The sequence below is a fragment of the Oncorhynchus tshawytscha genome, unplaced genomic scaffold (assembly GCF_018296145.1).
Source record: "Oncorhynchus tshawytscha isolate Ot180627B unplaced genomic scaffold, Otsh_v2.0 Un_contig_3664_pilon_pilon, whole genome shotgun sequence".
In the NCBI taxonomy this organism is placed as follows: domain Eukaryota; kingdom Metazoa; phylum Chordata; class Actinopteri; order Salmoniformes; family Salmonidae; genus Oncorhynchus; species Oncorhynchus tshawytscha.
In genome coordinates this window covers 113,645-128,967 of record NW_024609268.1, presented here as the reverse complement: position 1 = coordinate 128,967, position 15,323 = coordinate 113,645, and the positions used below count along the sequence as shown (strand labels likewise).

Below are 15,323 nucleotides of genomic sequence, written 5' to 3'. Positions count from 1 at the left end.
GTATGGGGACTACTACACCTGGGTTCAAACACTATTTGAAATCTTGCAAATACTTGTGGTGTTAGCTCTAGTCTGCCTAGAGTGAGTGCCAGATGTACGCAGTTGTATTTATACATTTTTTAAAATTTAATCTTTATTTAACTAGGCAAGTCAGTTAAGAACAAATTCTTATTTACAATGAACAGTGCCTTGTGTCTTGTTTGGGGGTAGAACGACAGATCTTTACCTTGTTAGCGCGGGGATTCAATCTATCAACCTTTGGTTACTGGCCCAATGCTCTAACCACTAGGCTACCTGCCGCCCACGGTTTCCACTTTAAAACTGTTCTGTTGGTTCCTTTGCGCCAGACAAGCTCAACAAGCCCAGATACCGTATTTGATAGGATTTCAACCCAGGTCTGCTAAGTACCTCTCTCCCCTCATGCTAACTGAGTCAGAGCATTGTTTGAATAACTGCATGTTGTGTTGTGGTGACTAAATCCCCCACCCCTCCCACAGGATCTCAGTGTGCGGGACTCTTCAGCACCACTGTCCTGGGAGGCTCCTCTAGCGCCCCCAACCTGCAGGACTACGCACGCACACACCGGAAAAAGTTCTCCTCAGGCAGCCTGTCCTATAAAGACGGTATGTGGCCAAGATCCTGTTTCTAATTCCTCTAGCCTAGAGAGACACACTGTTTCTAATTCCTCTAGCCTAGAGAGACACACTGTTTCTAATTCCTCTAGCCTAGAGAGACACACTGTTTCTAATTCCTCTAGCCTAGAGAGACACACTGTTTCTAATTCCTCTAGCCTAGAGAGACACACTGTTTCTAATTCCTCTAGCCTAGAGAGACACACTGTTTCTAATTCCTCTAGCCTAGAGAGACACTGTTTCTAATTCCTCTAGCCTAGAGAGACACACTGTTTCTAATTCCTCTAGCCTAGAGAGACACACTGTTTCTAATTCCTCTAGCCTAGCACTAGCCTAGAGACACACTGTTTCTAATTCCTCTAGCCTAATTTTCTAATTCCTCTAGCCTAGAGACACACTGTTTCTAATTCAGCCTAATGTTTCTAATTCCTCTAGCCTAGAGAGACACACTGTTTCTAATTCCTCTAGCCTAGAGAGACACACTGTTTCTAATTCCTCTAGCCTAGAGAGACACACTGTTTCTAATTCCTCTAGCCTAGAGAGACACACTGTTTCTAATTCCTCTAGCCTAGAGAGACACACTGTTTCTAATTCCTCTAGCCTAGAGAGACACACTGTTTCTAATTCCTCTAGCCTAGAGAGACACACAGTGGATGGGTATTGTTAGACCTGGGGTGGGCAACCCTGGTCCTGCATACCCTGTGGCTATCTAGGACCATGGTTGTCTAACCCTGCATTAGACTGCTGGTCACCAGACCTCCATACCATCCCTCACATTGCATAGTCGCACACCAAGCAGGGCAGGTTTCCCTTCATGCTTGTAATGCACCTTGGTGCTTTTCACGCTACTGAGCTGAACCGTACTGAGCCAAACTAAGCTGAGCTGGCCTGGTCACATCCACTGTAGTTGCTGGAACCATGCTGTAAAGGAGAAATATGAAAATAAATGATCCAAGCCAGCACAGTTCGGGTCGGCACGATAGTGTGAAAATGGTCATTTCTAGCCAGTAGCCAAGTTGTTGTCTTGCCAAGACCACGATGTAGCCTGCATTGATACACGTAGAAACAGTGTGGCACCCAGGTTAAGGAGCATTGATATTTTTGGAATATGGAACATAAGTTTGTCAGTTGACAATGGCATTTCTTCCTTAAAGACTAGCAAAGCACAAAGCCTGAAAAGAACAATTGGGGCCACAAGGTAGTAGCCACAGCTGAACACATTCCCTTAGAAACCCTGACCTAAACCACATGTTACACCACTGTTGTGATCTCATATTTGTTGCATGGTTCATATGTTTCACATGGTCTTACAACTATTTACACGCAATAAGGCTAACAGAACACTTATCTAACTCACTACTGTAGGTATCCTGCCTCCTTCAATATCAACCAGCTGGCACATAGTGCTGCAGTATAATTAAGAAATATCTGTGGACTTCATGTGAAATATCTGTAGTGCTTCATATCAAGTGTCCAGTAGAAACTAGGCTAAATGTCAAAGCTGTATAAATTATCTTCAGTTGAATGGAGAAAAAAAAATCTGTAGGCCTATTTATAATGTTGACTTGTAAGACATTCTAAATGGACTTGTAAGATTTATTTATATATGTATATTTTCAAATAATTTCTAGAACGTTCCCATGGTTTCCTGATCAGAGTTGAATGTATTTATGAGACTCGGTCAGCAGATGGCTCTGGAGCTCTAGTAGAAAGTCCCAGTAGTTGATTTAGCAGAAGTCCCATTCAATGATGAACACAGTATGCTATTGTCCATGCTCATACAATACGCATATATTTGCATATATGCACATATTTGCGCTGATATCACGACGCACACATATGAGTGATTAGGCCATTCTGTATTTGGATCTGTTTGAGCCTAAATGACAGTTGTTTTTTTTATGGATAGGACGCCCTCGTCATTAAATGATGTCATTGACGGTCAAGAGATGCCATTTTGGGTTTACCTGTACATACCAACTTTACGTAGCGGTCAAGCTTTTGAGTTGTTCATTGTCTTTTGTGTTGTCTAAACCAGCAGACATGGGACGACAAAGCTGTCTGTAGTTGGCTGTCCACATGGTGTCACTGTGATGTTGTCATAGCTGTTTTTCTATTGGGCTGCCATCTTCTCGGTTGTCTTGTTGCGTCTCACTCAGTGTCGAGTCACACTCATCATGTCTGCTGTTCCATTAAGTCTATCATTTGCGTCCTTACTCTTGTTACTGATCATGAAAACATCTGAATCGGAGATCACTGTGATCTTTGGTGTTCTCATACATAGTCCCTTTTGAAGAACCTATATTGACATGATTAGTGCTTGTGTGTGCATGCATGTGTCTGTGAAGCTGGCCTTCCAGAAACATGATAGTGTTGAGCAGTACTTTGCTGCTGTCAGTCTTGATGCTTTGTTACTTCGAACAATACTCCAAGCTTTTGATATAGTTTGCCCAGCACCGTGGCACACCTGGAGGGCTGATAACCTAATTCACACTGGAATGGGCAAGCTAAATCAAATGCACCATATCTCCTCCTGTATTTGGGATGCAACACATCTGAAGGGAGTGGTTGGTGTTGGGGGTGTGTATAGGCCTACATCATACGTACCACTAAATGTCCCTAATTGTTGAGAAGTTGTCAAGATGGGAAATGGGTTTTTGTCTTCCTTTTTTGTCTTCCATCTCCTACATTTCCAGCCGTCTCATTTTGTCCTGTCACCATGAGAGATTTTCATCCAATGTGCCTATAATTTGATCTTGAAAGTGTCCGCACTTCTAACACACATGTCAGTTATAGCCCATCTAGCGTGTTCCTACAAAAGATCCTGCCTGTCTGTCCCTCTTATGTCCCTTTTTTTAATCTTAACTCCTCTTAGAACCACAAACACTTCACATGGAGTAACTTGTGGACTTTTCTGCTATGGCCCCTAAATGCTTCCCACTGTACCGAACGCCAGAAACTCTTCTTGAAATAGTTAACACCCCTCCCACCAAGACCTCCAGTGTACACACACAAACCCTTTGCAGGTGTTCTGTGACCGATGGTAACACTAGTGACCTTTCTCTATTTCCTCAGAGTTGTTTTCTATGCCGGCAGTAAAGAGATTTTCTGTGTCGTTTGCAAAGCATCCGACTAATGGTACGTCTGCTTCTTTCCGGTATATTTCCACTTCTCCACCTCCGTTTGTCTTGCATGTCTTTGGAAATCTCTCTTTATTTGTACATTTCGGTTCTACTTCACGTGGCCGTTACTACCATGTTTCCCAACCCTCTGGGGTTTTTAGTTTTTCTGCTGCCTACCCATTCACTTTATCACTACCCCACATTCTCTTTGTTACAACATGGTCACCCTCACCTAATGATTCTGTGTGTGTGTGTGTGTGTGTGTGTGTGTGTGTGTGTGTGTGTGTATACACACACACACATCTATTATTTATGTTGACGATGTGTATTGAAACCATCTCTTGAAAACACCAACCAAAAACCCTCACCAACTCCTAACCCTTCCCCTGTTTCTTGTGACTTCAGTCCCCACTATTCTCATTTAATATTCTGCATTGGCAACCTAAGCTACAGCTTATACCCTACACTTTTGAATAGGTGACTGGATAACTGAATAAACTGTCTTGACTGGGACAGAACGATTGGCGGTTACTGCTAAACGGGGAAAGGGTTCATGTGGTTTTTTGTTTTGTACCAGGTATGGTTGTCATGATATGGATGAATCTGCATATGACCAATGTGTTTGCTTGTGAAATACCTAGCTTATTGTTTTCCAGGACCTTTTTCAGTACCTTGGGCTTTTGAACACTTTCCTTGAGACACCGGTTATATTCACTGGGTAGTGGGCACCAAACAGAAGTCAAATGTTTTTAAACAGAAAACGAGAATTCTAATCACTCTTCTGTTTTTATGAAAAGATGTTCCTCCTGGTTGGGTCTACAAGCTATGTAGTGAACGTTTAAACATGATCATTATATTGGAGGGGTTTAGACATTTTCTTTGCAACACTGTCAAGGAAGAACTGGTTTTCAAGAGAAATTTTGGAAGGTCCTTTATCCAAAGTGTGCATACATTTTTGTGCAAGTGCCCCCAGGAAGAATCAAACCCACACTCCAAGCACCATGCTCTACCAAATAAGCCACACAGGCAACTACAACACAAAACAGACTGCTGTGTATCAAATGTATATTTCAGAGGGTCTATGTAGTGTATCCTGCAGGGCTCTCCTACCCTGCTGTAGGTTTTCATTCCAACACCTGGAATTAAGGCTTTTATTTACAGTCTTCGTTGCAGTCAGGAGGAACTCCATGTCCAATCACTAAATACCTGGAGAAAATGATAATTAGATTGACACATGAAAACAGTAGATGACCTGCTCTGAGCACACTTCACACTCTGGGGTCCAGTATTCTGACTGTAGGGACGTTGGTTAGGGACAGGTGTACTTGGGTAACTGCCTATGGGATCCCTACAGTCAGGATACTGGATGTTGGTTAGGGACAGGTGTCCTTGGGTAACTGGGGTCCAGTATCCTGACTGTAGGGATGTTGGTTAGGGACAGGTGTACTTGGCCACTGCCTGTGGGGTCCAGTATTCTGACTGTAGGGATGTTGGTTAGGGACAGGTGTACTTGGCCACTGCCTGTGGGGTCCAGTATTCTGACTGTAGGGATGTTGGTTAGGGACAGGTGTACTTGGCCACTGCCTGTGGGGTCCAGTATTCTGACCTGTGCCTGGGGGTCCAGTATTCTGACTGTAGGGATGTTGGTTAGGGACAGGTGTACCACTTGGCCACTGCCTGTGGGGGTCCAGTATTCTGACTGTAGGGTCCAGTATGTTGGTTAGGGACAGGTGTACTTGGCCACTGCCTGTGGGGTCCAGTATTCTGACTGTATGTTGGTTATGTTGGTTAGGGATGTTGGTTAGGGACAGGTGTACTTGGCCACTGCCTGTGGGGTCCAGTCCTGAGTAGGGATGTCTGACTGCCTAGGGATGTTGGTTAGGGACAGGTGTACTTGGCCACTGCCTGTGGGGTCCAGTATTCTGACTGGTAGGGATGTTGGTTAGGGACAGGTGTACTGTAGAGGGATGTTGGTTAGGGACAGGTGTACTTGGCCACTGCCTGTGGGGTCCAGTATTCTGACTAGGGATGTTGGTTAGGGACAGGTGTACTTGGCCACTGCCTGTGGGGTCCAGTATTCTGACTGTAGGGATGTTGGTTAGGGACAGGTGTACTTGGCCACTGCCTGTGGGGTCCAGTATTCTGACTAGGGATGTTGGTTAGGGACAGGTGTACTTGGCCACTGCCTGTGGGGTCCAGTATTCTGATGTAGGGATGTTGGTTAGGGACAGGTATTCTGATGTAGGGATGGGATGTTGGTTAGGGGTGTACTTGGCCACTGCAGGTGTAGTATTCTGATGGGATGTTGGTTAGGGACACTGCCTGCCTGTGGGGTCCAGTATTCTGACTGGGATGTTGGTTAGGGGTGTACTTGGCCATGTGTGGGGTTAGGGTTGGTTACAGGTGTACTTGGCCACTGCCTGTGGGGTCCAGTATTCTGACTGTAGGGATGTTGGTTAGGGACAGGTGTACTTGGCCACTGCCTGTGGGGTCCAGTATTCTGACTGTAGGGATGTTGGTTAGGACAGGTGTTAGGGACAGGTTGGCCACTGCCTGTGGGGTCCAGTATTCTGACTGTGGGGATGATGTTGGTTAGGACTGTACAGGTGTACTTGGCCACTGCCTGTGGGGTCCAGTATTCTGACTGTAGGCATGTTGGTTAGGGACAGGTGTTCTTGGCCATTGCCTGTGGGGTCCAGTATTCTGACTGTAGGGATGTTGGTTAGGGACAGGTGTACATGGGTAACTGCCACCATTGGAGCCAACGCTGCTGGAGAGCAGAGCCACTTCTGGAGAGTAGCAGGTTCTGGAGAATACCACCTGTTCATTTGGACTGTTTTCTATACTGTGCTGCCTATGGGATCTCAAAGCAGAAGTTGAAATACTGTACATAGTCTGTCTGTTTAAGACTACGAGGATACTCAGTCCAGTTCAATGAGAGATGGCCGTGGTCATTTGTTCTATGGCTACTTCGGGAATATGAACCTATCACAGCCAGAAAAGGTGAGGAATGTATTCTGCAATGGTTATGAAAAAATAAATAAGGAATATATTCCTATGTCCGATTTGAAACAAAGATTTTCCGCTCTTTTCACTAATGGAAAATGGCTGCCTCTTGTTATATTTTCCAGTTTTTTGGATAAGAGCGTCATCATATCCTGTATTTGCACAAAATACTTGTCTGCTTGCTATACAACCACTAGAAAATGTGTGTATGCCTGGCCTAAAGTTTGCGGGGAGGTAAGGAAAACTGTCTCACTCATATTTCGGGGTATATTTTGTGCATACCAAACGTTTATAAATGAGGGCCCTAAAATGTAATTCCAGTACATGAACACATCACCTAATTGCTTTTATGGGATTTTTTAATGACAGTCATTTCATTTTAAGCAACTTGAAGCATGTCGATTCACAACTGTGTATATATTGACTTTGATAGGGACACAGGATGACACGTGTGCTGTGGCTGTTCCCCCTCTGTGGTGGCCTGTGTCAGGTACAGTAATGAATGAGGCTACGGTTTACATCCAACTGCAGCTTTATGCAACCTGTCAAACAGGATTGATTGTACAAAATTATTGTGGCACGGCAAAAAACGCTATGCACGCTGGACCGCTTTCGTGTAGTGTATTTTTATTGGACACCAGATTGAGTTCTTTTCTCTCTAGGATTTGAATGTATTCACAATGACACAAACATATTTGACATATCTAAGCATGTGTAGCTCCACGTCTCAGCGTTTTGAACGTCTTCAGTTCTATCACAAATGCTCCTATGTGGTCTCTCAACTTGAAACTAGTCAATGCTGTTAAAAAATGAAATGCATTAAATACAAATGCAATATTGACATTTCCTCTGTGGATTTTCATTGGATTTGTTTTTCTGTCTTCTAAACCTATAGATTGTATCCCAGAGCTTTTTCCGTAACCAAGATGAGATTACAGTGGAGCCATGTGATACGCTATTCTGTCTTTTGGAGTTTGAGGCGTTTCTCTCTGTCAATGCTGGGGACAGTTGGATGGAGCAGATTTTGCTGAGGTCTTTGTGCAAACCTGTGGGATGATTGGGTTGGATGGGGTCCGCTGAATGTTGCTTGAAGGTTTTTGCCATTTCTGGTAGCTGGTCCAGAGCATGGAGGAATGGAATGGTTGATAGGAGAAGGTTGGCTGTTAGAAATAGCAGTCATTTACTGTACCTCCAAGTCACCCATCTCTGTCCACACAATGGGTGATACCTCTCCTCCCAGTCACCCCTTTCTGTCCACACAATGGGTGATACCTCTCCTCCCAGTCACCCCTTTCTGTCCACACAATGGGTGATACCTCTCCTCCCTCCTCCCAGTCTCCCCCTCTGTCCACACAATGGGTGATACCTCTTCTTTGTCCTTCCCCCCATTACCTCTGCTGTGTCATTCATCCACTCCCTCTCCTCATTTTACCCCCCTTCACTGTCCTTCTTTCCTCTCTTCCCCCTCTACTTTCTATCCTCCTATTCTTCTCTTCCCCCTCTACTTTCTATCCTCCTATTCCTCTCTTCCCCCTCTACTTTCTATCCTCCTATTCCTCTCTTCCCCCTCTACTTTCTATCCTCCTATTCCTCTCTTCCCCCTCTACTTTCTATCCTCCTATTCCTCCTCCTTCCATCTCTGCCTCCCCTGCTCCATCTGTCCTATCCTCCTGTTCCTCCTTCCCCAGAGCCCTTGGAGGAGCACCACGTGGCCCAGCTGTTGAGGCGCTTCTCCACTGATGCCAGCCTGTGCCGCCCTCTCTCTCTGGACGGGGCGCTGGCCCACCACCTCAACCAGTGCTCCTACCACCTCCGCCTCTTCCGTAACTGGCTCATCTCTGGCCAAGAACCCCTAGAGTACTTCTACGGTCAGCCCCCCAGCCCCTCTTCAACCCCCTGCCCTCCTATGCCCTTTAAACCCTCTGCTGTACTGCTTGCAGATCTGAGGTTTTGTTTGGTACTGGTGTGCTGCTAGTTACTGCCGCCGCAGTTGACTTTTGCCGCTTTGCCTTCGGGGGTTTGTTTGACGCATGCTTGCCTGTGACTTTTGGGAGAGCGGCTTGTCATTGGTGTGGTTTGGTGTTTTCAGGTGTCTTTCATTAGTTATCTGAACTGAATCTTATTTCCTCCCTGCAGTTCAGTTCTTATTTGATCTTGCTGCTTTTTAGTGCTAATGGTCTTAATTTGAGTGACTGTTTCCAACGTAGGTCTTTTGAACCAGGACCTGGCTGCAGTTTGGAATGTAGCTGAGCTAGTGGATGGATGTTGTCAGATGCTGTTTGTCTGAAATGAAACCCATTGTGTTGTATAAAACTGCACAGCCTGTGACTAGATCACTTGTCTGAGATTAAACAACTACCGAGGTATTACTAGAAAATGACAATTACATATCAACTAGTTTCTGGTTATAATGACATTAGTTCAACCAGTTTTGCCCACTAGGATGTTCCTGATACAACTTACTCACACCGTGTGGCAGTTAAATTTTGCATAGTAACAGCATCCCTGTCTGGTTGTTGTAGACTTTGGTTAATGCTTTTCTATCCAATAGTGATCTTGGTTGTAAACTGTTTTTTTGTGATTGATGTGAAATGTACACGGATTGCAGTGAATGGATGGTCTATCAACTGGACTGATTTGTTGCTTTGTAGACACCTTGGGCTGTATGATCTGAAGTGTTCCGGTGCTTTACTGACTGTCAATAAGACCCGTTTCACACTACTGAGTCGAGCTGAACTGTACTGCCCTGGTTACACATCCACCATAGTGGCCGAAAAAGACAGAAGAAAATATTCAAACCAGTACAGTTCGGGTCAGCACAGTAGTGTGAAAGACAGCGTGCATGTCTGTCTTGCTTCCTGGATATGGTTTGAGTCGTGTGTCCACTACAATGGATAAAAAATGTGTTGTACAGTAGACAGAAAGTGTACCCAAACTCGCTTCAACCCAGCCTGGATAAAAAAAGGGAATAGAGTGCTCGATTTGAGGGACTGGAAAATCCCAAATAGCATTTCTTACCCCAGGACACTTCAGCAGGTGACAATATATAAAAAGGAGCGCTCTGTGTCTGCATTGATCTGAGTATGTATTTATTTATGGGACATACGTCGGCTTTGGGCGCCTTCTTCAGAGACTTGGGTAGGAAACCCACCTATATAGCTGAGCCATGATTAATACTCACGTAGTGCCGTGTGATCACATCTTTACTCTCCTGTTAGTGTCCTGGGGTAAGGGATGCTTTTTGTGTTGTACAGTCTTGAATGAGATTTGTCTTGTACAGTAGCAGTCAAAAGGTTGAACACACCTACTCATTTAAGGGTTTTTCTTTATTCTGCTGTCCAACTCATCCCAAACCATCTCAATTGGTTTGAGGTCAGGGGGTTGTGGAGGCAAGGTCATCTGATGCAGCACTTCATCACTCTCTTTCTTGGTTAAATAGCCCCTACACAGCCCGGAGGTGTGGCTTGGGTCATTGTCCTGTTGAAAAACAAATTCTAGTCCCACTAAGCGCAAACCAGATGGGAAGGCGCGTCGCTGCAGAATGCTGTGGTAGCCATGCTGGTTAAGCGTGCCTTGAATTCTACTTTTATCACAGACTGTGTCACAAGTAAAGCACCCCACACCACCACCTCCATGCTTCACAGTGGGAACCACACATGCAGAGATCATCTGTTCACCTAATCTGCTTCTCACAAAGACACTGCGGTTGGAACCAAAAATCTTACATTTGGACTCATCAGACCAAAGGGCATATTTCCACTGGTCTAATGTCTATTGCTTGTGTTTCTTGTCCCAAGCAAGTCTCTTATTATTATTGGTGTCCATTAGTAGTGGTTTCTTTGCAGCAATTTGACCATGAAGGCCTGATTTACACAGTCACCTCTGAACAGTTGATGTTGAGATGTGTCTGTTACTTGAACACTGAAGCATTTATTTGGGCTGCAATTTCTGAGCCTGGTAACTCTTATGAACTTATCCTCTGCAGCAGAGGTAACTCTTATGAACTTATCCTCTGCAGCAGAGGTAACTCTTGCTTTCCTGTGGCGGTCCTCATGAGAGCCAGTTTCATCATAGCGCTTGATGGTTTTTGCGACTGCACTTGAAGAAACTTTCTAAGTTCTTGAAATTTTCCGCATTGACTGGCCTTCATGTCTTAAGGTAATGATGGACTATTGTTTCTCTTTGCATATTTGAGCTGTTCTTGCCATAATATGGAATTGGTCTTTTACCAAATAGGGCTATCTTCTCTATACCTCTCCTACCTTGTCACAAAACAACTGATTGGCTCAAATGCGTTAAGAAGGAAAGAAATTCCACAAATGAACTTTTTAACAAGGCACACCTGTTAATTGAAATGCATTCCAGGTGACTACCTCATGAATCTGGTTGGCAGAATGCCAAGAGTGTGCGAAGTTGTCATCAAGACAGAGTGGCTACTTTGAAGAATCTCAAACATGAAATACATTTTAATTTGTTCAAAACTTTTTTTGGTTGCTACATGATTCCATATGTGTTATTTCATAGTTTTAATGTCTTCACTATTCTACAATGTAAAAAATAAAAACCCTGGAATAAGGTGTGTCCAAACTTTTGACTCATCCTGTATGTGGTTACATGAATCAGACATGTCCAGTGTCTGCCCCCAGTATTGTTTGTGTGGAAACCAACCGTAGCAGAAATACAATGTAATATTAGGGCAGTGTTCACCTTCCACCTCTAGTTCCAGAGAGTTACCCGGTGTGCAGGCTTTGGTTCCAGCCCAGCACTAACAAACAAATGGAACTCTTTGTGATCAGCTGATAGTGCAGGGCTGGAACAAAGCGCTCCACAGAACTAGGACGGCCGGTGATGACTGCAGTAGGGTGAGTGACTGGCCTTGGGGACTGGGGAGGTGGTTTTGGCTGTAGTAGTGGTCCTGCCTGCTCCAGAGACCCCTCTAACCACCTCTCCTAGCCCAGTCTGACTGAAGGGTGGTGGGGCTGCGGGCCTGGGTCTTTCCCCTCTCTGACTGCAGGCTTTGAAGGCTGCTCCATGGTGCCCTCCATCTACCCACTGGAGACGTTGCACAACTCGCTGTCCCTCAAGCAGGTGGATGAGTTCATCACCGCCGTGTGTGAGACTGGTGGAGATGCCCACTCCAGGACCACAAGAGGTAATGGACTGTTACACACACACACACACACACACACAGGAAAACCACATGGAATGTCTTGACTTGACAGATATAAGATATCACTGGTTAATGAAACGCTTACTGGATCACAGCCCTGGGTCCACCGCTCTCCTCCTCACAGTCCTGTGTCAACCTCTCTCCTCACAGCTCTGTCGGCCATGTTTGACTCTCAGAACCAGCCGTCGGTGGACTCCTACATGCCTCAGAGAGTCCTCTCCTCCTCCGTATCCCCCCGACAGCGCTCTGACAGACCTCCCTGGTGTGAGTGTCCATTCTCTTTCATATAATTCATTTACCTTTTTAGTTTGACCAGTTAAGTTGTTTTTAGAGTTGCAATGGGGAGTATTTGAGAGTGCTGGTTTGGGTTGGTATCTAGCATCAAATGACTGTCAGTAGGTCTTATTCTGGTGTGTGTACATGCACATTCCAAAAAGTGTTTATTAGAAGTTGGAGTTGAAATTTCTCATTTTAAGGCTTACATGTAATTGCCTACCACAGTATCCCTAGGCTCCACTGTCTGTGGGCTATTTAAAGTGATTTACTACTACAGTGGCCCACCACAGCCTGTGTTGACTATCTGGGTTTCCAACCCTCTCCCACCGCTGTCTTCTATCATCTTCTGTAAACCACTTATTTCCTGATTTTCAGAGGTGTGATCAAGGACAGAAACGTTCTGTGTTTTAATGGTGGTTTTGTTCTAAGTGAAACCCCCAGGTACCATTTTCCTTAGCGGTGGGTAGGTTTGGCTTTTTTATGTGCTAACTAGCTCACAGTTCTTTCCTCTCTGGTCATGTCTTTCCCTGCACTCTATTGTAACCTATTAGCCACAATTTCAATATGATTAACATTACCTTAGTAAACATAATTGAATTGATAGATGACTGATTGCTTGGTACATTGATTAATTGATCATTTGTTTGGTCTCTGCAGACAGCAGCGGTCCGTCCAGTACAGTGTCCAGCGCTGGCCCTTCCTCCCCAACCACGGCAGACGCCTCCCCCCATTTTAGCTTTAGCGACAAGACGCAGTTCACCCCCGAGAACAGCGAGGAGATCCACTCCTGCCATCACAACACAGTTCAGCAGGCCCCTACTGCTGGCCCCCAAACCCCCAAATTCTCCAATCCCACCAGCCCCATGGAGGACCCGACCACCCCCTGCCAGACACCCCCAGAAGACAATCCTGAGGCCCCAGCCACCCCCAGCCACTTGCCCCTGAGTGGAATCTCTGAATCAAGGCAGGAGCAGCCAGGCGAGTCCCCTGCTTCAACTGAGGCCACTTGCGGTGAAGTTCCAGACCTCAGCCCATTGAGCCCGTCATCTTCCCCACTGGCAGACCTCTCTCTGGGCCTTTTGGATGGATACCTCCCCGGTTCTCTCCCGGTGCTCCTGGAGCTCCGAGAGAGCGGCAGTGAGGCAGGATCCAGCGCACAGACGCCCCAGTCCCCAGAGGGGCCTGACGAGTTCTTTGACACCCAGGAGACGACGGAGATGTGGAGGGGCAGCACGGGGAGCCTCCCCCATCCTGGGACGCCACTTGAGGTGGGAGCCCCTCATGCGTCAGAGCCCTAGGTGGGGGCTCAGAGAACCAGAGAAGGAGCCTAGGTCTTCTAAGCGGCGAGAAGGAGCCTAGGTCTTCTAAGCGGCTAGAAGGAACTAAGGTAGAACTTCTAGGGGGCTGGAAGGAGGCTTCCAGGAAGCCCTTCAAAGTCTCTCCTCTGCCAGTTCCATGTGGTGAACCCCCAGTGGAGCATTCTAGTGACCTAGTCTAAGACCAAGGCCCTGTGGCTTGTAACTTATGTCTGGTGAATAGTGGATCAGGCTGCTGCTTCTTAGTACTTCTCTACCCTGGTTGTGTTCATGAGACACAGAAACTGAGAAAAAGGGAGAGGACTTCCTGGACTTGTCCATTAAGATACGCACATTTTCCATTTCCGTTTTAAAATGTTTTCCGTGGCATGCCATAATGAACACGACCCCAGTCTCTATCCCACAGCTGTCTGTGAACCAGCCGTTGTAGGAGAACTCAGTGTGACCATAGAACTACCACCGAGTACAGTACAACATCCTTATCATGACTGTCATGTATGGATGTTTTTGTCCCTGTGTCTGATAGAAAGCCACTTGTTCTGAAGTGAACCTTTGATGTTGCTGGTGTAAACAGTCTATAATGGGTGACATCTTCTATCCACTGAACAGCCCTCAGTGTGCGCCATCTTCTATCCACTGAACAGCCCTCAGTGTGCACCATCTTCTATCCACTGAACAGCCCTCAGTGTGCGCCATCTTCTAGCCACTGAACAGCCCTCAGTGTGCGCCATCTTCTATCCACTGAACAGCCCTCAGTGTGCGCCATCTTCTAGCCACTGAACAGCCCTCAGTGTGCGCCATCTTCTAGCCACTGAACAGCCCTCAGTGTGCGCCATCTTCTAGCCACTGAACAGCCCTCAGTGTGCACCATCTTCTAGCCACTGAACAGCCCTCAGTGTGCGCCATCTTCTATCCACTGAACAGCCCTCAGTGTGCGCCATCTTCTATGAACAGCCCTCAGTGTGCGCCATCTTCTATCCACTGAACAGCCCTCAGTGTGCGCCATCTTCTAGCCACTGAACAGCCCTCAGTGTGCGCCATCTTCTAGCCACTGAACAGCCCTCAGTGTGCGCCATCTTCTAGCCACTGAACAGCCCTGCCATCTTCTAGCCACTGAACAGCCCTCATCTTCTAGTGAACAGCCCTCGGTGTGCGCCATCTTCTAGCCACTGAACAGCCCTCGGTGTGCGCCATCTTCTAGCCACTGAACAGCCCTCGGTGTGCGCCATCTTCTAGCCACTGAACAGCCCTCGGTGTGCGCCATCTTCTAGCCACTGAACAGCCCTCGGTGTGCGCCATCTTCTAGCCACTGAACAGCCCTCGGTGTGCGCCATCTTCTAGCCACTGAACAGCCCTCGCGCCATCTTCTAGCCACTGAACAGCCCTCGGTGTGCGCCATCTTCTAGCCACTGAACAGCCCTCAGTGTGCGCCATCTTCTAGCCACTGAACAGCCCTCGGTGTGCGCCATCTTCTAGCCACAGCCCTCATCTTCTAGCCACTGTGTGCGCCATCTTCTAGCCACTGAACAGCCCTCGGTGTGCGCCATCTTCTATGAACAGCCCTCGGTGTGCAGCCACTGAACAGCCCTCAGTGTGCGCCCTCGGTGTGCGCCATCTTCTAGCCACTGAACAGCCCTCGGTGTGCGCCATCTTCTAGCCACTGAACAGCCCTCTGTGCGCCATCTTCTAGCCACTGAACAGCCCTCGGTGCGCCATCTTCTAGCCACTGAACAGCCCTCAGTGTGCGCCATCTTCTAGCCACTGAACAGCCCTCGGTGTGCGCCATCTTCTAGCCACTGAA

General features: G+C 46.7%; 1 protein-coding gene and 1 long non-coding RNA gene across 6 annotated transcripts; both read left to right on the top strand.

Annotated features, from left to right (window-relative positions):
• Positions 1-497: 497 nt before the first annotated feature.
• LOC112244410 (inositol hexakisphosphate and diphosphoinositol-pentakisphosphate kinase 2) lies at positions 498-14,619 on the top strand (the record flags this gene model as incomplete). 5 transcript variants are annotated; one of them, XM_042314717.1, is given in 6 exon segments in its annotated part: positions 498-623; positions 7,194-7,250; positions 8,449-8,628; positions 11,775-11,912; positions 12,081-12,194; positions 12,864-14,619. In XM_042314717.1, coding segments are annotated over 6 exon segments (1,256 nt in total), but the record flags the coding sequence as incomplete, so codon positions are not given.
• Positions 5,468-6,272, top strand: LOC121844521. Its single transcript, XR_006082025.1, has 3 exons — positions 5,468-5,524; positions 5,718-5,985; positions 6,158-6,272. It is a non-coding gene; the product is annotated as an uncharacterized LOC121844521 (long non-coding RNA).
• Positions 14,620-15,323: the final 704 nt, after the last annotated feature.